The sequence below is a fragment of the Carassius carassius genome, chromosome 36 (genome assembly GCF_963082965.1).
Source record: "Carassius carassius chromosome 36, fCarCar2.1, whole genome shotgun sequence".
Taxonomy (NCBI): Eukaryota; Metazoa; Chordata; class Actinopteri; order Cypriniformes; family Cyprinidae; genus Carassius; species Carassius carassius.
Window position 1 is genome coordinate 29,842,996 of NC_081790.1, and position 24,273 is coordinate 29,867,268.

At 39.5% G+C, this 24,273-nt stretch overlaps 2 protein-coding genes across 2 annotated transcripts; one reads left to right on the plus strand and one right to left on the minus strand.

The window, feature by feature from the left end:
• Nucleotides 1-1,814: 1,814 nt before the first annotated feature.
• On the minus strand, nt 1,815-6,421 carry faxdc2 (fatty acid hydroxylase domain containing 2). The gene is made up of 8 exons (XM_059526934.1): nt 6,287-6,421; nt 5,700-5,797; nt 5,494-5,597; nt 5,171-5,292; nt 3,791-3,996; nt 3,373-3,478; nt 3,125-3,291; nt 1,815-2,039 (listed from the first exon to the last, which is right to left on the minus strand). The coding sequence occupies exons 1-8, from the start codon at nt 6,293-6,295 to the stop codon at nt 1,880-1,882; spliced, it is 972 nt and encodes a 323-aa protein (XP_059382917.1). The 5' UTR covers nt 6,296-6,421; the 3' UTR covers nt 1,815-1,879.
• Nucleotides 6,422-7,001: 580 nt separating this feature from the next.
• Nucleotides 7,002-17,565, plus strand: LOC132117563 (core histone macro-H2A.1). Its single transcript, XM_059526933.1, has 9 exons — nt 7,002-7,145; nt 7,725-7,901; nt 7,990-8,096; nt 8,924-9,112; nt 9,257-9,364; nt 11,357-11,447; nt 16,019-16,108; nt 16,387-16,561; nt 17,252-17,565. Exons 2-9 carry the CDS (start codon nt 7,730-7,732, stop codon nt 17,415-17,417), a joined length of 1,098 nt encoding a protein of 365 aa, XP_059382916.1. The 5' UTR covers nt 7,002-7,145; nt 7,725-7,729; the 3' UTR covers nt 17,418-17,565.
• Nucleotides 17,566-24,273: the final 6,708 nt, after the last annotated feature.

Below are 24,273 nucleotides of genomic sequence, written 5' to 3' on the forward strand. Positions count from 1 at the left end.
TTTTGGTGTTTTTGGAGAGTTTTTCTAGCAGATGGTTCCAGGGCTTCCTCCAGGTGTCTGTTACAGAAGACCGTGTTCGTGGATCCTTCCTGCGCTCCTCGTCCTCAGAGTTTGAGTTAATCCTACTGTACATATGAATTCAACAAATTAAGACATTACACCGCCGGCTGTACGTGTCATTTATTGTTTATAGAGATATATTTGCCTTGTGTCTGATCTGGATGTCATCACGGGTTTGTTTTAGCATCACTTCTTGATTTTCTTCATGAGAACAGCGGGACGCTCTGACTAAAGGGAAACTGAGCTGGAATCGTGAGGACAGACACTATTAATGATGATTATAAGTGATGCATCGGATAACTTTAGCAATATTCCAGATCTAATTTATGAGTTTTGCTGCCATATGAACATCTTGTTTGTCTGCTCTGTTTTCAGTTGTTTTGGTTTCCATTCATCTCTCTTCGGTGATTGATTTTGATTTTATTTTGGTTTTAACGACACGTTTAGCAGTGCGCTTCTCGATAAGCTTCTTCATTCAGAGTAGCTGTGGTCAAAACCTGATAATCTTGTGATCACTGATGTAATTAAAAACCTTTTATTCACCTCAACGGTGTGCTGAAAGCCTCTCATCCCTTAATGCTGTCATTCGGAAAGCCATATAAAGAACTGTGTGCATTCATTAATCCCACGACACACACACACACACACACAGATATATTTGAGAGAAGAATGGGAGGTGTAAAATACTTCAAATCTTGTATCGTAACACTTCATCTGAATTCTAAGCAGATGTGATTGCTCTTAGTGCGATTTATTATTTGTAGAATTTTTCTTTAATACTTAAAAATTAAAAAGGTCAAAACCCTTAAAGCAGCTGTTGACCTCTTCTATGAACCAGAACCGAATTTAACCTCAGATTGCTTGTGTCATGGATTAATAGGAATCTAAATCATATATAAATCCTAATTCTCATTAAAGCCGGACAATTTTGTTGTATTTTTTAAGGTACTTTATAGTGACCTTTCATTTGTAGGAAGAAAAAACTGGGGGAGTGGCTTATTTTGTTGTTGCATCATCACTTTGTTCACATCTGATTGGTCCAGTTTCAGAGATCTCTTGCCCAATAGAAGAGCAGGTCGGCTGTTGCTATGGTGATGGTGCATAAAACCAAACTAAACTGAAATGAAGTTCCAGTGAAGTTCCTAGCTAGCCTGCTAATCTGGTTTGGTTTGGTCAACTCTAAACTAATCCTGTAACCCAGTGTTGAGGAATTAATGCATTGCAATATTGCATTGCACCCAAAAAAAACTGCTTACATTATTGGTTACTTTTTATGAAAAGTAATGCATTACGTTACTTTTTAATAACTGGGTTTTTGCAGGAAGATGTGAACTGAACTGTACCCTTTGCACATTAACTCCTATAGTCTGTGGAATTATTAATGGCCATTTCTAGTCTGGCATTGATTCTGTCATGATTTTTTTCGGGCAGAATTGGTTTTCCTTCGGTGGGAAGTTGAGGGACTGCCATCAGATACTGTCGACATTATAACACAATACTAAAAGGGTCGTGTTTGTTCTCTCAGTAAATATCAATGCAGGAATAACACAAACACACCTGGTACAGCAGATCAGCTTTAATGAGCGAGGTTTGATGATGATGAACTCAGAAACAGTACAATATTCATTTCCAAAAACTCACTAGATTTGAGTGCTAAAATACAGAATTAAAATCATCTTGTGCAGTGCTATTCTGACACACAAGATGACCATTAAAATGCCTGGATGATCTCGGGAACGGTCTCTGTGTTAAACGTGATCTGAGCTGCATCAGTGGATCAGTTCATTAGTGTTTCTGGAGACGGAGAAGAGAAGCGCGGTTACTCCTGGGCTTTCTTGGGATGGTCAGGGATGCTCTCGCTCAGCGGGGTCAATCCCAGCAGGACCGTGTGCCGCTCGTACGCTTTAGCATTACGAAACTTCTCGTCCGTCCCGTGAAGCCGGTCCAGCACTCCCAGCACGCCGTAGCACTGATTGAACCTGGAGAGAAACGAGTGTTTTCACTGTTATACAGTAGGAGGCGCTATCACTCATCTATCTGGATCGAAACACCAGCAGAAACGTGATCATGTATGTAAGCAGATGCATATGTAAAATAACTAATAATGGCTAGAAATCATATACAGTCTTGTGTCACGAATCAAACGTTTGATCCTACTGTAAAAACCTACAATACTCACACAGACACACAAAATGTAAAACCTTCTGCTGATGTTGAGAAGACAGTTGTTGATTTCAAAACAGCCTTCACTTGAAGCAGATAAATGTGAGGAAATTATTAAAAGAGAGATAAATAACCCGGAGATAAACAGTAGAGAAAACAGGCCTCCGTCACTTTTAACCCAAGTACACTTTGCCTTTAGTCTTTACGCAACGTAGATTTCATCAGCAGTACAGAACACACAGACAGGAACAGTAAGGTCACTCCAGCACATTTAACAGTTTCACAGTAATACGTTTGTCCATAAAATAGCAACAACATCACAAAAAACTGAAGAGACCAAAGCACATGCAAACTAGAAGCACAATGCCTCCTGCAGGGTTCAGAGACTGTGTGAAGAGTCGACTCTAGCCTAAAATATTATAAAGATGTCTGTGTGAGTCATAATTCATGGCCAAACACTGAACAGTGATGAGACCTAGAGACAGGAGAATATATCTCTACTTATGTATTGAAGCCCATTTCCACCACTGAATAAAAAATATTAAAGGATCAGTTGTGACATTTTATCTCACAATTAAATTTTTCTCCCAATGTCATGATATAAACACAATACTGACCCCCCCCCCACACACACACACACACACACATCTCAAAATTGCATGATAGACATTTTTTACTATTTTATATCTCCCCATTCAGATTCTTTTCTTGCAATTGAAAGTTTTTTGTTTTAAATCACACAGTTGTGAGATATATATACTTGCAATTGAAAAAAAATTGCAATTCTTACAACTGCTACTTATGCAATTTTCACTATATAACATGCAACTGCGGCTTCGTTTCTGGCGATATAACTCTGGTTCAGCTCACCTCCATCTCTTGAGATGGAGGCTGGACTTACTTGAGATGGTGGTAGTCGTGGAACTCGGGCGAGGGCAGCAGGGGCAGGTGGTAGCCGCAGTGAGAGACTGTAGTGACCAGCAGAGCGATGGTGAACCACAGGCTGGTGGTGGACACGTGTGAGCCCAGCACAATGGGACCCATCAGAGCCGGGAGCATGTTGGACAGCTGCACAGACAGACGACACCAAGGCTTTCAACACATCTGCTCCACAGCGGACTGTATCTCTGACAGGTCGACGGATCTCACCACATGCTCCACCGGATGAGCGTAGAGCGCCACCACCCCAACAGGAGCCGTCCACTCGTGATGGACCTTATGGATGCTCTTATAGAGCGACGGATGGTGAACGAGCCTGACGAGAGATGACTGAGGCTCAACACACAAGTTAAATAAAGGGCAATACGACTACTACTCCATCTTAAAGGAAAACCTCCTTTTCCATTTGTTTTTATTTGGGCGGGTTGCCAGTAAGTTAAGTGTTTTCCTCTGAAACCGGCACACTTTCAGTTCGAATGGAAGTCTTCCAGTATTACAGTTCGTGCATCTAAAACAGTGAGCGTGCATGAACAGCTGATGACCATCTCAGAATGCAGTCTGGTTTCCCCAGAGCATTATTTACAGTGGTCAGACCTCACCTGGAGCACATGATGCAGTGTTAACTGACCTGTGTGTGTAGTAGAAGAGTATCTCCTCCATCACACCGCAGACGGCCAGCTCCAGCAGCACCCAGTGGAAGGTGGGCAGCTCCGCGCCGCACGGATCTCCTCTCCACTTCATCAGCAGATAGGTGAAGACCACCACAGGACCTGACAGACACACCTGGTTAAAGAGCACCGTCTTCACCGCGTGCCGTAACCGCGCACCATCCACCTGTCAGGAGACACACAACAGCACTTCAAAGAATGTTGACATTAATGAATGTTCTTTAATGAATCAATCCAGCGTTCGAACGAATCGTTTGAGTGAATGACTCACTCATGCAGTGATTACTGCCACCTACTGGTGATTTTATTAGTGATAGTATTATTTATATTTATAGTTTCCTTGCATCTAAACACACTTCAGATACGGATACTTGCTGATACTGATTTCATTTGACTGCTAACAGCTCTATAGTGTCTTACTATTTGAACTGATTTTATTAAGATTAATTAAATTAAATTAAGAATTTGACACACGATAGGATGCATACATTTAATTAGGTTAATAGCACTCATGTAATGACGTGTGCATACTCGGACGCAGTGAGCGAAGCACAATCCAGACACATGCTGAGGTTACTCTAGTGCAAGCCGGACACGTTTATGACCCATCAAAGATTGATTTTATCAGACCTTTAGAATCCTGTTCCTTCATATAATCACTGACAGAGTCATCACTGAACTCTGATCTCATACACACAACATTATTCTGACGCACATTATAAAACACTGTACGATCTAAACATGCAAATATTAATGATTGACATTTTAAGATTATATGTGCTGTGTAATCTTGAATTCATGCAAAGTGTGCTGAAATTATTATCAGTACTGACACGGTTATCAGAAAAAGCAGCAGTTATGATGTTCCAGGGCAATATTTTCATCCAGCTGACTGGACCCTGGGACGTCCAGCGGTCAATGGACGGTCAGCTGCTATCATTACAGTATAGTGTATAATAACAGAGTCAATTATGTCAATGATTCCTCACAAGCAAAATGAATTATAGTTTTGATTCTCTGAAAGTCATTAATACACTGCAGATATATTCTCTTACTTCGTCTCGTTGTCCAGAGATTATATCTCGAAGCTAAATGACTGAAGATATTAAGCCTTGTTTTCTGACAAAAATTATTAAAATGTTTGTAGTGTTTGCTTAAAACGAGAGAAAGTATTTGTGATCTGCTGATCACGCGGAGCAGTTTTAACTCTGATTTTATTTTGATCAACTGTATCATACTGTCTAAAAATGTCTGAATGGTGCTTGGGTTATTTAACCAGTTCCTGGAGGATATATGAGTGAATCAGTGCTGAAGTGATGTGTGTTTGCTGAAGGACGCACCGGATTGTTCTTGTCGGGCTGAATCCTGTAGCGTGTGATGAAGTGTGGCTTTCCCGTCGTGTCCACCATCATCAGGAGGGCATTAAACAACCAGAACGCCAGCGTTGGCACCAACATGGTCCCTGTTAAAAGAACAGAAAAGATTTCTATTTGTGCATGAAACACTTTATTTTAGGGGACATTATAAGATTATAAGTGGTCTGTGTCCAAATGGTTTTAATTAAGTGAGTCTTGAGTTTTGAGTCTAATAACAGATGTGTGGAGATGTCGTGATCAATGTCCAGAGGGGACGCCATGTAAAGGTTAAAAACAACTTCTCTAACCGATAAAAAACAAGGCGGCATCGTTTCCACCCGAGGCTTGGTGGAGTTTGCTCCACTGTGTTTGCCAGAAATCTCCCGAAGCTCCCCAAAACCTCTGCAAGTGCCTGCGAACACAAACAGATCATTAATAATTGATGGTCAGCAAGAACTAGGATTACAAAGAGCACATTAAATGTGCTTTTATTCGTGACATTGAATTGGTTTACCATGTCACTGAGTTCCTAAACCCGACCAGGAAGAACAGCCCAGATCCAATGACAAAAGCAGCTTTCTTCAACGAATCCCACAGTCCTCCTGTGTTCTCCTTTATACAGAGATGATCATATGATGAACTACAAGTCAACTAACGCATGCAATTCAACCATACAAGCCTTTAGTTCGTGCATTTTTACACTTTCTACTTTTCAAATAATAGTGAAAATGAACTATAGCATAAGAACACTTCTGACGGGAACAGCCTGTGAACTGATCTGATTTATTATAGCGTCATTATGTTACAGATGTGCAGGGATCTTCGCAGGAACATCGTTATTTGTTTGATGTTTGTCCATGTTTGTTTTCACTCGATGAAATGTCAACAAACAAGTAAAGATCGCTCGAGTCTGAAAGTTATGATGGAAACCAAAGAATAACCCAATCTGTCCCATCAGCACCATTGCGATTTCAGCGCGAAACATTCCGAGTGTAACACTCTCGACACATCTCTAACTGATGCTGTTACAAACGCGTTACACTGCTGACACAGAAGCATCGCAATAGTGTGCAAAGAGTGTTATAAAGTGAAGAGACTCACTCCGGCCATGATGTGTGTCTACTCTGGAGCTGCGCGCATCTGACAGTCCTGCGCGCGCCCGCGGCTGTTTACACCGTCACGAGCTGCTCTGTGATTGGTCGACCGCTGGTCAGCTGACACAGTCCCTGATACATGATTGCAGCAGAGATACTGGTCAGAAGTATATATGTTATTACACATCGTTATGTCAGAAATAGGGATTACTCGCAGATTTATTTATTCGTCATGTGATGATTAGCTGATCCTTACACTAGCTAGCTATGCATTTAGGACAAAGGGTTTCAGGGTCTTAAAACATCAGACAGACCTGACCCTTGTAAAAAAAAAAAAAGTTATTCTCTGAGTTCAAGCCATGTAAAAACACGGGCCTTTTAACGTTAATACGTTCAGATGACTCACAACCAAATTAATCATAGACTGCATAATCTTCTAAACATTTAAGGTATCTATAGCCTATGATACAAATATTGTACAAGTATTTTTTTCACCACCTTGAGTCCAATCTTCAGATGGGATCTGGATAATCCAGTTTTATTTTAGTTTTTTTTTTTATCAATCCATTTTCAAATCTACTATGACAGCTAAATCTGATCAAATGTCTTTTGTACAACTGGGTCTTGGAAATATAATGCCTATTTTATCATACTAAATGACCAGTCCCCAGAGGCTTGTCTCCAGCAGATGTCATTGTTACATAACCCTGGCCCTCGGAGCGAGCACAGCGGCCTCTGCTGACGGAGGACCTCCTCAGCGCGCTGGGCATTCTGGGTGTCTGGGACGGTACTTGCCTGGGCACGTCAGACTTCAGCAGTGCTGGACTAAACGCGACGCGACGCCACAACACGCCGAGCTCTCTGCTGTAAGTCTTCCGCTGTCCCCCGCGCGTTCCTCTTTCCGCGCGTCTCGGTGACTCCTGCGCGTCCGCGCGCCGCGACACTCGTCATCAGGAAGTCATCGCTTCTGAGAAACACGCGGAAACATCTCTGGAGCACAGTCACGCTGATCTCATCACACCGACACTAATACTCGACAGCAGCACGTTCAGTAGAGAGTCGACAGTTAAGTTTAGTTTGTTATTATTGTTGATGTTGCAATGCTACATTTAATTATCTCTGCCAACAAACTTGTCAGATGCATCATCTGTGTTCAGATGGAGAACAGAATATGACAGAATCATATTTGTGCGCTGATGATCTCGTTCATTCATTTGAACTATTTGCTGCTTAACATCTGATGACATACAGCATATGCATCATTCACAGAAGATCACATTCATGGCAAATTAATTGATCGTAATTAGCACAAACTTTTTATGTGCACAAAAATAACTAGTTTGCATGAATATATGACTTGTTCTTTGTGCCAGCACGCTTTGTTTTGATGCAGAATGTAGAAATGCATGGACAGGACTGTGATCTTCATCGTGTTTGTTCCTCAGGCATCATGTCCAGTCGAGGGGGGAAGAAGAAGATCTCAAAGACGTCCAGGTCTGCGAGGGCCGGCGTGATCTTCCCTGTGGGACGGATGCTGCGCTATGTTAAAAGAGGGCTTCCCAAATACAGGATTGGTGTTGGAGCTCCAGTCTACATGGCTGCGGTACTGGAGTACCTGACCGGTACGATGCTTCTGTTACCATCTCTATCAGTGCACCGCATCAGAAGCCTTTCTGTCCTCATGGAGCTCTTCTTGTGTGGTGCTTTCAGCTGAAATCCTGGAGCTGGCAGGCAATGCAGCCAGAGACAATAAGAAGAGCCGCGTCACACCCAGACACATTTTACTAGCCGTCGCCAATGATGAGGAACTTCACCAGGTAACAAGCTCAGGATAAAACATTCTCAAACCACGCAGATGCAGAAATCACAGGCTTCTAGAAGTCTTTTTGATGTAATATTGTAATAATATTTGAAATTGATCCGTCTGGATTACACTACACAACAGATTTTAATACTACTGTATTTTTTCGGACTTTAAGTCGCACCCGAGTATAAGTCGCATCAGTCCAAAAATACGTCATGACGAGGAAAAAAACATATATAATTCGCACTGGACTATAAGTCGCATTTATTTAGAACCATAAACCAAGAGAAATGAACTAAAAGACATAAACCAAGAGAAAACATTACCGTCTCCAGCCGCGAGAGGGTGCTCTATGTCTTCAGTGTAGACTACAGAAGCACTGAGCAGCATAGAGCGCCCTCTGGCGGCTGGAGACGGTAAAGTTTTCTCATGTCAAGTTAATTTTGATAAATAAGTCGCACCTGACTATAAGTCGCAGGACCAGCCAAACTATGAAAAAAGTGTGACTTATAGTCCGGAAAATACGGTAGACATCGTACACCGGACAACTCTGTAGATAATTACAGAGGAAACACTGAGGATCACACAGTATCATACTCTCACGACAAACTCTGACGGAAACACCTTTCACTGCTAGCACAAGTATGATGACTGTCCGTGTTCATCATCCACGACGTGATTTTCTGTGGTCCTGAAGTTCCTGCTCCTGAAACTCACAAACTCTTCACTGCCTCGTGATAAGTGCTTCTGGAAGGAAAGATGATGAAATCATATTTATTTTGATCAGATGTGTTTTACGGTGCAAAGATTTGTTCCCGTCTCTGTTTAACATCGGTGCAGTTGCTCAAAGGCGTCACCATCGCTGCTGGAGGAGTTTTACCCAACATCCACACAGAGCTGCTGTCCAAGAAGAGAGGAGGGAAAGCAAAGCTGGAAGCCGTCATCACTCCTCCACCAGCAAAGAAGTCCAAGACCGCCAACCAAGCAGCTGTCAAGAAACTGGGCTCCAAAAACTCCTCAAGAGTAAAGGTATGTAATGAACACTCATTATACTAATGCTAACACATCAGCAGTGTGTGGTGCTAAAGCTGTTTTTAGCTCCTGATAGTCCAGTGTGATTCTCACTAGCTGTATTAATGCAGTGCAGTATAAGCTGAAGTCTGCTCTTGACAGAGACGGGCTGCGATGGCTACAGCAGTGACCGGTGGCAGCTCTACAGCGGGCGGCCCGGCCGATGGTCTCACTGTCCTCTCCTCCAAAAGCTTGTTCCTCGGCCAGAAGGTAAAGCTGCTTTCATTAGATTACACTCTTGCTACAGTAACTGCACGGTTTTATATCATTTGCTTTTGTCTGTCCGCTCTTCTGCTGAGACTAGCTGCTAACGTCCAGAATCGCCTTTGTTTTGTGAAACATCTGTAGCTATTACCTTGTTTTACAAGTCTTTACTTTAATAAAGAATATCTCTTTGGATTTGAGACTAGTCTTTGCAGCTTTACAGATCTTTATAATGCACCAAGAGCTTGTAACACTCCAAAGAGAAAGGAAAAATTGAAATCGCATCATATGAACCCTTTAAAAAGTCGCTTGATAGAGATCTGTTGGAAGTTGTATTTTCATCAGAAATGAAAAAAAAAAGCGAATGCGATGTTTAGTGTGACCTCTTATGGTTAAGCACAACAAATTCACAGATCGACATACAGTAAGGCAAATACAGAGTGTTTCTACTGTCAGTTTGTGTCAGAAGTGCTCAAAGAAGCTGAGCAGCAAACATTATTCTGTGCAACAGCTCTGCTTTACTCTGTCCAGATCTCTCTCCACAGCTCAATCTCATTCACAGTCAGATCACTAACCTAACTGCCTTTGATGTGGAAGGGGTTATCAACCCAACCAACGCTGACTTTGACCTTAAAGATGATTTAAGCTTCTAGCTTCTAGCTGCCATGGAGACTTGTGTTCATTCAGATGCTGTAGATCTGCTTTCATGGATCCAGCAGTTCACATCTGGGTCTAATATGGCAGTTTTTGGCCATTTCCAGTCACATTTCCAGGGTCTTTAATTGGTAGATGGGCTAAACTCACACCTCCTGGTCACATTTCACCCTGAAATCAAAAGAAAACCATAATAATCCAATTATCTAGAATCCACCTCAAAACTGTAATGAAATTGGTCTCATTCTAAGTACTATTATGATTTTGTAATTAGGGGCTAAGAACACAAGGTGCGTATGTACCTATTGTATGTCGTCATTGTGTCTTCTTCCGCTTTTGAGTCTTTGGCCACCCATAGAACCGTATGGCAAGTAATTATGAAATTTGGCACACAGATTAAGGATAGTCTCAGCATTTAGCACACCAAATTTGGAGTCTCTAACTCAAACCCTCTAGCGCCACCAACTGCTCATATCTGCACTTACATTTGTGCAAATAACCTTTGAACCATTAGGGCTAGAAACAAAATCTGTCCTCTGGTCACACCCTGAAACACCCCATGCTGTAATTTCCCACAATTTAGTATTTGTCTTTTTATGAACTCATCCTAGACAGTTTGTCTATTTTTCATGAAAATCTAACCATATCATCTTCAGACCATGTCAATTATAAAACATGGAAATCAAGTTGATCAAACCGTTTCTGAATGAGCGTGAACAAATTTGTTGAAGAGCTCTCCAAAGTGGACATAAGGCTATATCTCTGTGATGCTTTAGTTTAGTCTATTTAAACCAAACTTGGTGAGTGTTATAATAACCATGACCTGTCATCTTGATTATTAATACTCTAGTACATATCACTGTTTTATGCTATTTTGCACATTGGACATTTTCGCTCCATTATTTTGTGTAATTGATTGTTAAAATAGTCACTGTACACCAAATGGCTTAAAAATGTATCAACATTCCTAATTCAGTATACAGTAGTCAACATTTAAAGTGGATAAAAAATATTCATCAGAGTTGTCCTAAAACCTAAAAACCAAAAAGGACTCTTGTCTTAGGACAGCTTTAATTAACTTTTATGATCCGCTTCGAATGTGGACTACTGTATATATATTTCGTATCACCTCTGGTAAAATGTGACAGATTTACCCAGCAGGTTTTTAGGATCGATCAGTCTTCTCGTGAATGGATTCAGCAGTCTTGTATATATGTGTGTTTGTTTTTCTCCTTCTTTTTCCTTTTGTCTTTTCCAGTCAAACCGGTCTTTGTCTACTCGTCATGGTTTTATCTCATTCTCCACAGCTTTTGTCTCACTGTGTTTGTTCGCCTGTTGTTGTAGCTGCAAGTTGTGCAAGCTGACATTGCCAGCATCGAAAGTGAAGCGGTTGTTCACCCGACCAACTCCACCTTCTACATGGGTGGTGAAGTAGGTAAAGAAAACACCACAGCTCTGCCACTTTGAATCAAAATTAATAAAGATAATTCCATCTTATAATATTTGCTCATTGAAAATAACAAGGTATGCAACATGTCTAAATAGCCTAGTTGTATTCATGATTAGATTTGGCCTGATTTTATAGATTTAGTGCTTTTAGTTATCTGTTAAATAGAAAACAAATGAAGGTCAGAAGTTAAGTTTCATGGCTGTGGTTTGGGTCATTTGGGTAATGCTTTACTTTCTATTTGGATTTCTGTGGTAGTTATTTAGTCTTAGTACGTGAATTCTGTCATCTTGATTTTTGTGTCTAAATGTTGAATTCTCAGTTTTCATATACTTGTTTTCCCAAGCCTGCATGTCTTCACTGATTCCTGAGCCCATTTTCATTTGAAACCCAACTTTTTATATTAATCTTTAGAAAGTAAAGTGTTTACCTTTTTTTTTTTTTTTTATACCAGTTCTGTCATCATTTACTCATGATCATGTCTATGTGAAGTCAAGTCACCTTTATTTATATAGCGCTTTAAACAAAATACATTGCGACATAGCAACTGAACAACATTCATACAGACTGGATCTGGTGGCCACGGTGACCTCGGAACAAGAGAGAAACAGACTAATATTAGCGTAGATGCCATTCTTCTAATGATGTAGCAAGTACATAGGGTGTTATGGGAAGTGTTCCCGGTTCCGGTTTACCTAATTAATGCAGCCTAAAAATCCTTTAACGGATTTGGATAATAAAAGCATATTAGTATGTTATGTGTAAGCCAGGTTAAAGAGATGGGTCTTTAATCTAGATTTAAACTGCAAGAGTGTGTCTGCCTCCCGAACAATGTTAGGTAGGTTATTCCAGAGTTTAGGAACCAAATAGGAAAAGGATCTGCCGCCCGCAGTTGATTTTGATATTCTAGGTATTATCAAATTGCCTGAGTTTTGAGAACGTAGCGGACGTAGAGGATTATAATGTAAAAGGAGCTCATTCAAATACTGAAGTGCTAAACCATTCAGGGCTTTATAAGTAATAAGCAATATTTTAAAATCTATACGATGTTTGATAGGGAGCCAGTGCAGTGTTGACAGGACCGGGGGTAATAGAGCTGAAACAACGAATCGATTTAATCGATAAAAATCGATTATTAAAATAGTTGTCAACTAATTTAGTCATCGATTCGTTGCTAAATAACTTTTATTTGCCGTAAGCGGCTCATTTCGTGCATATTTCAAATCTGCGGTGACCAAAGTGTGGCAGTAATGAGCCACCGGAGGTTTTACTCAGCCAGTACAACAGGAGAAGTAGCGAATAGCCAATAGCTGGCCTCGTTTTATGTCACGTGCTTCCCGAACAGCGTCTCTGCAGCATTTAGCGGGATGTGGGAGACTGGGAGTACTTTACTTTGAGCCTTCAAAAAAGAAGAGTAACCTGTAAACTCTGCACTACTGAACTGTTTGAGGGGACGTTCACATATCGCGTCTTTTGCGCGCTCAAGTTCGTTATTTCCAACACCGCACCGCATGGAGTTGAAAACATCTCAACTTTTCAGAATGCCGCAAGCGCACCGCGGGTCATGTGACAAGAACTAACCAATCAGCTTCATCCTTTCCTGTAACAACGTTAAAAGCTCAGTCAAGATGAAAGGAACAGCTGATCATAGTTGTATATGGATTTCCATTTTGAAATAAATTTAGTAGCAGAGCTACTGCAAGCGATTTTTTGAGCTGCAAATCCATTTATCCTTTGCTGAAATTTCCGCGTCTTCAAGGAGAGAGCACGTCATGGTTGCTTATCAAAGGCAGACGCCTCAGGGGCGCTTCTGCGCGAGCGCTTTGGAAAGAAGGAGAAAGCGGCGCGCCTAGCGTTTTCCAACCGTTTTTAGGAACGATATGTGAACGGCCCCTAAGACTTTTATTTGTGCAGATTCTCCAGTACAATGTTGTTTGCAAATGTTTAGTCGTAAAAGCTGATAACATTGCTTTTTAACAGTTAACATTTAAAGCTTTACAAACATGTTCTGTGATCAGTTTGTCGTTTACCAGTTCAAAATTCAGTCGTGCAGCCTAATTATGACTGAATGAGAGAGGTAAATGTTTAAAGATATTTGAAATGCACTTTTTTTCTAAGTATTCACTGCTCTTTTTCACACAGCAGGTTTTTTGTGTCCAATTTTTTTTTTCTGGACAACCTTCTGATGGATTTTACTTTAAATTGTGAGTTTCATGCCACTGGCACTTTATTTGAAGGATTGTTTACAATTTCACAGCAAAATCTATAAAGTTGTTTCCCAGTAAATAATAAAATACAATGCACTGCAATTTTATTCTGTTTTATCCTTATTCTTCGTGAAAATATGTTCTGAAAGATTCCTTAATAAGCTTTGTTCGGGATGTTAAACTACTTTAGGAGCTCTAAGGACTGCCATGGTGAAAACATTATTTGAAATCTCCTTGTGAAATTTGCTAGAGTATGGGTCAGTGTTCTGATTGCAGAAGAGTTCGACAAAGGATTACTAACACAATAAAACAACTCCAGGTATATTTTTGATTAGGATATGACAGTGCAAAATGGTTAAAATCTCTTAAAAATCTATGCTGAAGGATAAAGACCATTTATTAATAATTTACTTGGGGAAAAAATGGAAAAAACTAAAATATAAGTACATAAACCGATTAATCGTAAAAATAATTGACAGATTAATCGATTATCAAAATAATCGTTAGTTGCAGCCCTACGGGCTAGTATGGTAATACTTCCTGGTTTTAGTAAGAACTCTTGCTGCTGCATTTTGGACTAGCTGTAGTTTGTTTATTAAGCGTGCAGAACAACCACCCAATAAAGCATTACAATAATCTAACCTTGAGGTCATAAATGCATGGATTAACATTTCTGCATTTGACATTGAGAGCATAGGCCGTAATTTAGATATATTTTTGAAATGGAAAAATGCAGTTTTACAAATGCTAGAAACGTGGCTTTCTAAGGAAAGATTGCGATCAAATAGCACACCTAGGTTCCTAACTGATGACGAAGAATTGACAGAGCAACCATCAAGTCTTAGACAGTGTTCTAGGTTATTACAAGCAGAGTTTTTAGGTCCTATAATTAACACCTCTGTTTTTTTTTTAGAATTTAGCAGTAAGAAATTACTCGTCATCCAGTTTTTTATATCGACTATGCATTCCATTAGTTTTTAAAATTGGTGTGTTTCACCGGGCTGCGAAGAAATATAGAGCTGAGTATCATCAGCATAACAGTGAAAGCTAACACCGTGTTTCCTGATGATATCTCCCAAGGGTAACATATAAAGCGTGAAGAGTAGCGGCCCTAGTACTGAGCCTTGAGGTACTCCATACTGCACTTGTGATCGATAGGATACATCTTCATTCACTGCTACGAACTGATGGCGGTCATATAAGTACGATTTAAACCATGCTAATGAACTTCCACTGATGCCAACAAAGTGTTCAAGTCTATGCAAAAGAATGTTGTGGTCAATTGTGTCAAACGCAGCACTAAGATCCAATAAAACTAATAGAGAGATACACCCACGATCAGATGATAAGAGCAGATCATTTGTAACTCTAAGGAGAGCAGTCTCAGTACTATGATACGGTCTAAATCCTGACTGGAAATCCTCACATATACCATTTTTCTCTAAGAAGGAATATAATTGTGAGGATACCACCTTTTCTAGTATCTTGGACAGAAAAGGGAGATTCGAGATTGGTCTATAATTAACTAGTTCTTTCGGGATAAGTTGTGGTTTTTTGATGAAAGGCTTAATAACAGCCAGTTTGAAGGTTTTGGGGACATATCCTAATGACAATGAGGAATTAATAATAGTCAGAAGAGGATCTATGACTTCAGGAAGCACCTCTTTTAGGAGCTTAGATGGTATAGGGTCTAACATACATGTTGTTTTTTTAGATGATTTAACAAGTTTATACAAGTGAACCCATATGACTTTTCAAATGTGGATTATAAAAGGAGATTGCTCTTTTCTTAAAACACATTCATTGAAAAAGGCAGCTCAAGACACATCACAGCAGATTCATCAGATAAGATTTTAGAGCTGCATCAGAGGGGAAAGATCATCAGTGACTAATGACTTCAGTTTAGATCTGTTCCTCACACAAACCATCATAACACTACAGAAGCCCTGGAAGATGGCAGAGGATTCATATTTGAAGTGTGTAATACATCTTTGTGTATGGAAAACTGCTAAACGTTTGTGTTTAACAGAGGAGAAAAACCTTACAGCTTTGGAGCAACATGAAGGTCAGCAAATGATGACAGAATTGTTATTTTTGTGTGAACGGCCTCGGTGAAGCATGGCAGTGATTCTGCACACTGTGTTTGTGATTGAGATGCTCTTGTGTTTAAAGACGGAGCCACAGACGGAGTCTCACAATAAGAGACCGAGTCAGAAGTGACATTAAATCTGTATGTGTTGGGCGTGACTCAACATATAGCTTAAAGTACAGCAGCCAGTACATTTGCATAGTCATTACTCGGACTCGTCTGTTAGTCGTTTGCCTGTATTGACCATTCGGTGTCACTCTCAGGCAGTGCTTTGGAGAAGATTGGAGGAAAGGAGCTTGCCGAAGCAGTTCTGGAGCTACGCAAGAGCAACGGCCCTCTGGAGGTGGCAGGAGGTACATTTACAACCGCTCTTAACGTCTGATCACAAGCTGTGTAAAGTCAGTTCCAGGTGTGAATGGGGTCTGCGATGAGAGACGAGATGCTGCTTTTACAAAAAGATTAAACAACAGTTGTTATTAAAATGCTTTGTCATGCTCTTCAGCCATGCTTTAATGAGTTCTCACGGCTTACTCTTTTATTCAGATAAGAGACTTGATCTTAATGAGTTGTTGTTAATTGTGGATAAGATGCAGTTTGTTTGATAAAGTTCATTATCTTTGTCATTGCTCAGCGGCCATGACCTCAGGACACGGTCTTTCTGCCAAGTTTGTCATCCACTGTAACAGTCCGGGCTGGGGCTCAGATAAATGTGAGGAGATGCTGGAGAAGACGGTAAAGAACTGTCTGGCTCTCGCTGACGAGAAGAAGCTCAAATCTGTGGCCTTCCCTTCCATCGGCAGCGGCAGGTACCACTTTAGATGTAATGAACAGAGTAAATAAAGTCATTGCCCTAGGACCCGATTTACTAAACAGGGGAAATTAGTGTTAGATTGTGAATCCATAAAAGCACAGATGGGAGGGAAAATTCTGCAGGTGATTTAACTAACAGTGCACACAGTACAGAACACAGATGCTGCAGATCGTTTCCATAATGACCAGCACATATTACTCCCTGCTTCAAGACATGCTTTTCTGGGGGAGTTAAATAATGGCACAAATACTTGTCATTTGACGAGTGCAAACATTCGTAAATCACACTGAGTGAACCATTTGAATATTCTCCTCCCATAAATTTGGCATCTGAAAGGGAAGCTCCTATGAATGCATATTCAGTCAGGTCGCAACTTAAAGAATCTAAACATTAGGTTGGTTTTGTTAAATAAGTTAGTAGTTAATATGTTAATTAAAGGAATATATTTAAACCTCAGTTAACAATATTAATAATAGATGTTGCAAAATGCATGTTGTGCAGAAAAAAAGATAGTTTCAGGTCATTAATAATGAAATGGGAAAATGTACAGACTGATTAGTTTATACTTATGCTAGTTTTCTCATCCGTTCGAGTTGTTGAATGTTAAATGCTGGTTGTGTTTGCCGTCTGTAACACTTCCTGATTTCTGTGACGCTGCATGCTTTGCTGTGTTTCCGCTCTATAGAAATGGTTTTCCCAAGCAGACGGCCGCTCAGCTCATTCTGAAGGCCATCTCCAGCTACTTCGTGACAACGATGTCATCCTCCATCAAGACGGTGTTCTTTGTGCTGTTTGACAGCGAGAGCATCGGGATCTACGTGCAGGAGATGGCCAAACTCGACGCCAACTGAAGCAGAACATCCTCTGTCCATTTCAGAGGTGGAACTGTGATTATTTTATGCCTGATGATGAAGTTTGGGGGGTAAAATATTTTGGGTACTTTTATTAGAACAGAAACAGTTTGGAGTCTTTGATTTGATTTGTAACAGCGTGGATTGGGCTTTGTGTTGGCCCTGCAACTACTGCATCATTTTATCTAGTTTGTTCTGTTGTTTCAAAATAAAATGTGTATCACAATGTTAATTTGCATTAAACTATATATATATATATATATATATATATATGAAGTGCGAAACTTGTGTAATTTGTGACTGCTGTCAGCAGATGGAGCCTTTAGTCCAGTATTAGATTTCAAATGAGGTCACCTTATATTCAGTACAAAGAGGATCTGTGAGGGAGACATTTGGATAAGTTAGTTTAATTTGTTTATTTCAAACATCCACTTTTAGCTCCTGTGATATTTATCCCTGTGAATTATGATAGCTTTGGACTGATCAGAGATGAACACTAGAGTACTCTGTATGTCGGACAGGAGTTTCGTTGGGTTTTTCAGCTCTTTCTGGAGCTCTTATCCCGGGGTTATTGCAGTCAGCGGCGGGTCAGTTTCCCAGCACAGACCTCCACCATCTGAGGACTAATCCACAGGAAACACAGGCAGCTCTCTCCTCGTCTCCTAGCGGGGGAAATCTCCCCAAATTCAAAGCATCTGTAGGCACGGGTTGGAAAAGGGCCGCTTTCCCAGAGCTCCGGCAGATGATTTTTTTATTCTTTTTCATGTAGAAAGTAAGCCCAGAGGGGCAGAGGACTACATGAAATTAAAACAAACATCAGCGGGATCAGGGAGAGTAAATAGCCAGTCATCAAAGATCATGCTAGTCTACATGAAAGGAGCGCAATCTATCCGTCATTTAGAGTGGATGTGGAGAATCTGTTTGTTGATCGTGAAGAATGTCGACCCAATATACTCACAGCCGCTCAGATGGGACTTAGTGTGAGAGAAAACACTAACTTCTTTAAACTATGTTTACTTTATAGGGCACTTGTTGTGTTAAAGCTCTTATCTGAAGCTGAACTCATGAAAGTTTTAAACAGCTTGATGGATAAATGCTGGACATGTGGGAAAACACTCTTGTGCATGAAAGTTAAAGAGTAATAACCATTCTTAGTAAAACAGTTAACCTCCTTTTGTTGAAAATACATTCATTTTGAGCACATGCTTAATAATAACGTGTTTCATAATAACCAACCATTATTCAGTCATCAGAATAGTTCATTAGAGCATAAACATACACAAACATAAAGTAGAAAGTGTGCTTGTCCTGAATGAATGATGGCGGCTGTATTAACACGATACCTCATCATCTTGATTCTGGGGTTGAATGATGATATATAACGGCCCCCGTAAGGCCTCTGCTGTATTCAGGGCTCTTCATGTTCATATGAAGCTCAGGAGGCAGTCATCTCACACCTCTGGACTAAGAGTCTGACTCTTACAGCAGATCTGATCCTGCAGCTCTTTTACGAAGCTGATGGAAACCTGTGCTTTTGGTTCCTGCGTGGGCCTGTTCTTCTCTGATCCTGACCCTCCTTCAGTATATATCAACACACGTAGGATTGTGTGGGCCTACAAACCAAACTGTGATAGTTGGCAGCAAGGTGGTGCTATAATCAATGTGCATCAATGCTTATATTTCAAGAATCTTATGTGCTGGAGTCTAAACTCCCTTCACTGAATTTTGAAGTATTTTTAAGCCATTTTAATGTTTTGGAAACCTCTTTTTCATACTCTAACTAGACTGCCCATCTGACTGATATGAGATTTGTATAACATTTGTGGATAAACTATCAAAAGTATTTTGATTATCTGCCTTGTCTGGCAAGTTTGAGTGAATATATATTTTCTGGATGTGGCCCATGATGAATTTTTTCCCTGTATGTTGGGAATACAGTGTCCAAACCTCATAAAACTTGGAACACATGGACACTAGGTCAATATGAAGAAGCACACCAAATTTCATCCATTTTCAAAGAAAGTAAGTTTGATCAAGTAATTAGAAAATTACAACCTGTTCATGTTCTTCCTTTTCCAGTGTTTGGACCCCATATATTTCCACTTACACTATGTTTTTGGTTGTCCATATATGGTTTATTTCAATAAAAAACATCATACTGTACTGCATGAGAACTCCAGAAGCTCAGTGAGTTTTCAAGCACTGGGTTCATCACAGAAATCCTACCACTTTGCTCAAGAGTTGCATTAAACCCTAATACAATTTCACTCACAAGTTCACACATGCAGTAACTAAATTTTTTTTATTGAAAGTAGGGAACATGGTCCCACTCTTCCAGCTCTCAGAATCATTCAGTGATGGCAATGCTTCATTGCGGTGGACCATACCCTGCTGCAGGAGACTACAGCTTGCACAATCCTCCTGGTTTGTGCATTAAACGGCTGATCCGGTGTGCTTTTATTGGGCTGTGAGGGTCTGGAGGTGATTCTGGAGTCTCTGTGAGTCCAGGGTTAATCTGTAGGCCAGATCAAAGGGTCACCTCCACAGATAAAGCCTGAGCCCTCAGCTTTTCCCTGCTATCTGCAAATGGTTAAACACAACCTGATTGACTGCATTCAGCCGGGAAGAGAGCAGAGGAACCAATGCATCTTCACACAGCAAGTCTGAACACGTGAAAGCACAAGAGACATTTGAGAGCTGCAGCAGAGGGGAAGATTTGCACTGGATAACAGCTCATTTGGGTCTGTTCCTCACACAAAGCCATCGTGTAAAGTTAAAAATCATCTGTGGAGTCTGTGAAAGTAGATTTCTGCCATCACACTCATGTATGCGGCCGCTGCTTCTCTTTGGTCTTTCTTTGGTCTTGAGCTTTTCCACACAGGATGAGCCCATCTGCTGAGGGATTTGGTGGATCAGGACGACCTGCATTAATCCAGAGAGTCTACAGCATTGTGTCTTCTGTAATGGTGTGACTGTCGACGTCCTTCATTAGGAAGCCCAACACCTCCAGCTCAACCTCACACACACACACTCTCATGGGACGAGACCCTCTTATCATTATCCCGTCACTCCTGTCAAACATACAAGCATTCACCACACACACACACACAAATACACACAGCTAGACAAACAAAAGAGCTATATGTACATTTGCCTGGAGGCCATTCAGGTTTTGCTTTCACAAAAGCTCTCTAACAAGCCGCTCATCCATTCCTGTGACTCCACCCTTGTGTTTTCAGCAGGAGTTTCTGAGCTCATGCGTTTTGCAGGAGGGCTAGCTTTGGCTTCCTTTAGGCTGTTATTGGTGCCGGAAATCAGACTCCTCATCGCTGAAGAAATAAAATAAACATCAGGTTATGGTGTATAGAATGACGTGGTGCCATCAGGAAGTAAAGACTGTTTATAGTGCAGAGTAAATTCAGCATAAATGGCAGCATGTGTTTATGCTGAACAGTTCAGTTCAAGCATTAAAAAAATAAAAAACGCTAGCAAATAGTCCTATCTACAACCCATGAAGTAATAAATCAAGTAGAACACTAAGCTTAGTCACATTTAGATGATTTAACTTCACTAAGGGTGTATTGCATATTTCTGATCTCTTTTTTTATTCACTGGAATATCAGCCAACATTTCCATCATCATTACATTTTACTGGGTTATACAGAATTGTAGTATTTTGAAATCAATGTATTTTCTCAGAAAATGTAGAATTTATTTGCTCTTTCTGTTGAAATCATATATAAGCAGGTGATGTCATATACCTGGTTCTTTTACAGTCTCTTCATCTGTATTTCGTTATGTTCACACTAATAATCAAACTAAACTGTTCTGTTATTTCAACAGCCACTTTTGCACTCAGCATTAAACCTGTAACATTAAATCCCAAAGCAGTGCGAACATAATCAGTACAAAACATGCTTTTTAAGTGAAAGGGGTTCTTGTTTTTGTTTTTTGTTTTATAATAAATTAAATAAAGAAAATATATATATATATATATATAAATTAATGTTTATTTGTTTTATAATTTACCATTAAAAATAATTATACATCGAATATTTACATTTAGCAGATGCTTTAATCCAAAGCGATTTACAAATGAGGACAATAGAAGCAATCAGAATCAACAAAAGAGCAATGATATACAAGTGCTATAACAAGTCTCAGCCTACCGCAGTACACAGTTTCTGTTTTATTATTATTATATATATAAAAAAAGAAAATAGAATACAAAAAAAGATAGAGAGGTTGGTGTTAGATTACTTAAGATCTGATCTTTAATAAATTATGTATATGTGTGTTTGTGTGTGTGATTAAAAAAAACAAATTTGCACCTAACATACCTGTACATACTAAATTGTCTATTTTCTATATTGTGTCTTTGCTATTTTGCACATTGTCAGTTTTGTATATTTGTATATTATTATTTTTATTATCCTTGTCTTTTCTCTGTCATTCTGTTGCACTGTGGAGCTTATGTCACTAAAACTAATTCCTGGCATACCTGGCAATAAAGCTCATTCTGATTCTTATTCTGAAAAAACAAACCAGATAGAGAAGCATATCATCTGCACAGAAGTAGCACTGAAAGCCATGTGCCTTTACGATCGTGCCCATTGAGTTTGTGTAAATGGAGAAAAGAAGAGGACCGAGCACTGAACCTTGAGGTGCCTCTGTGATTAGCAGAGTCCAGTGCAGGTTTCCTCACAAGACGACTCAAACCCGTGTAAATTTATTTCTTATGCTAAAGAAGAATGAATTTTGAAGAATGTGTGTAACCAAAACAGGTTTGAGGTTGAGTATTATTTCTAAATTTGTATTTATTAATTTTTTTGTGTGAACCATCCCCTTAGTGCTGAACAGACCAGTGCTGTTGATTGAATGTGAGATATAAACAGATGTGTTTGATCTGGTCTTCAGCTGCTAAAGCACTGGGAATCCGATAGAGAATGACAAAGTCTTGTCCCTGTGTACGGTATGCAGAAAAAGAGTCTGGTATGTCAGAGTTCAAAGTGCACAGGCACAATGTAGGGTAATTAAAAGCTTAAGAGAATATGAGCTTACCAGTTGTCATCCGAGTCGAAAAGCAGACGCACTATGTAAAGTCTGAATGTCTGTGGTGATCTACAGCAATGCTGATTAATGCATATTTATGAGTCATATGCATTAGAACATCAATAGCATTTTGTCAATGACTGCAAAACAAACTATATAGAATGCTTAAGTTTCTTCAAAGAGTCCTTTAATTTTATTATATAAAATGAAATGTGTAATGCACACTATTTTTCCAAACTACAGACTTCTTTCACAGTCACAAGCTGTCTAATCATTGCCTGTGTCTAACAAAACTCAAACGTTGTCTAGACTGAGTGGCTAGCGCCGATAATCCCAGCAATATCCAGCAGAATCAATCTGAAACCTGAGCTGCGTTACAGTTCTCGGGTTGTCTTTGGCTTCCATGGATTAATGTCATAATGTCCTCTGATCCCCGTTGAAGCTGCTCAAAATGCTGCAGACATATTGTTGCCTTCTGTTATAGATGGCACTATAAAAACAGCAATAGACACCTTTTTTTGTCATCCCATTTCCATTTTGATAATTCCTGCAAAAATGACCTGTTTGTGTGTATCCGTCTCAGTTTGAGACGCAACATTTCTAATTTATTAACACTTCTTTTCATTCCTCAAACCTTCATGTTATTGTTGTTTTTTTACCCTGTGGCGGTCATTATTTCCAAAGAGAGAACAGGGTTAGATGAAGTTGTTTTCATCAATTATTTCTGAGATTAGGGATGAAGTGTGTATTCAGAGTGATATAGGAGAGCCGTGGTGTCCCAAATCCTAAATCAAATACAGTTCTCAAATGAAAGCTTTTTGTTTGGAAGAAAAATGCAACTTTAAAAACAGTATGGTGTGTCCTTTGCTTTTCTAAAATGACGCCAGTCGTGTTGCAGTCAAATCTGAGCAAGCTAATGCCATGTTAATTTACATAATTATATCCCATATAATATAATAATCAACACTTTTAACACTGCCTACAGTGTAAGGAAGCAGTCTTTGTGTTACTTTATGACTGATATTCTTGTGTTTTGAACTTTTTGTTAATTCAAGAGACTTGGACTTGAGTTCTTTTATGAGTTTTGGAAAGAAATTATGATTTGGACGTCTGAGGACTTTGAAATGTTTTGTGAAACATGATTTTAAGATTAACATTAACATAACTAAGAGCAAACTAACCCTTTCAGAATGTGCCTTTCCGTTCTGCAGTGTAACATTAACATTCAACCCTGAATATCATTTTTCAAAATGTAATGTATTTATTATATTATACATATTAAACCTTTATAGCATATTAAAACATTGGTCATTTTAAGGTCCAATTCTCACAATTAACTAACAATTAACTGTGACTTTTGCTACAAAAAACTCCTCATTTGCCGCTTATTAATAGTTAATAAATTACTTGTTGAATTTAGCTAGGCATAGGGATATAGAATATGTCCTTTATACTAATAAACAATCAATATGTTAGTAATAGGCATGCTAATAAGCAACTAATTGCGTGAACTGATCCCTATACTAAAGTGTTACCAAAAAAGTCATATATTTACTCTATACAAATTCTGAAAAGGATTATAAATTGTGTGAATTCTAGTCATACTGTGATTGGGTTGAATTAGTGCAGTGATTTAATGCTCTTTTTATTTTATTTTTTATTAAATCATAAATCTTTCAAATACACTGGATGGGTGTCTGTGTCTGCTACCATACTCTGGGCAAAAGGTGGGAAATTATGAATTCCTAAAAGTTCAGAAATTAGATTTTTCATCTTTTTTCAAGTTGTAGTTCTTTCCTTTGAC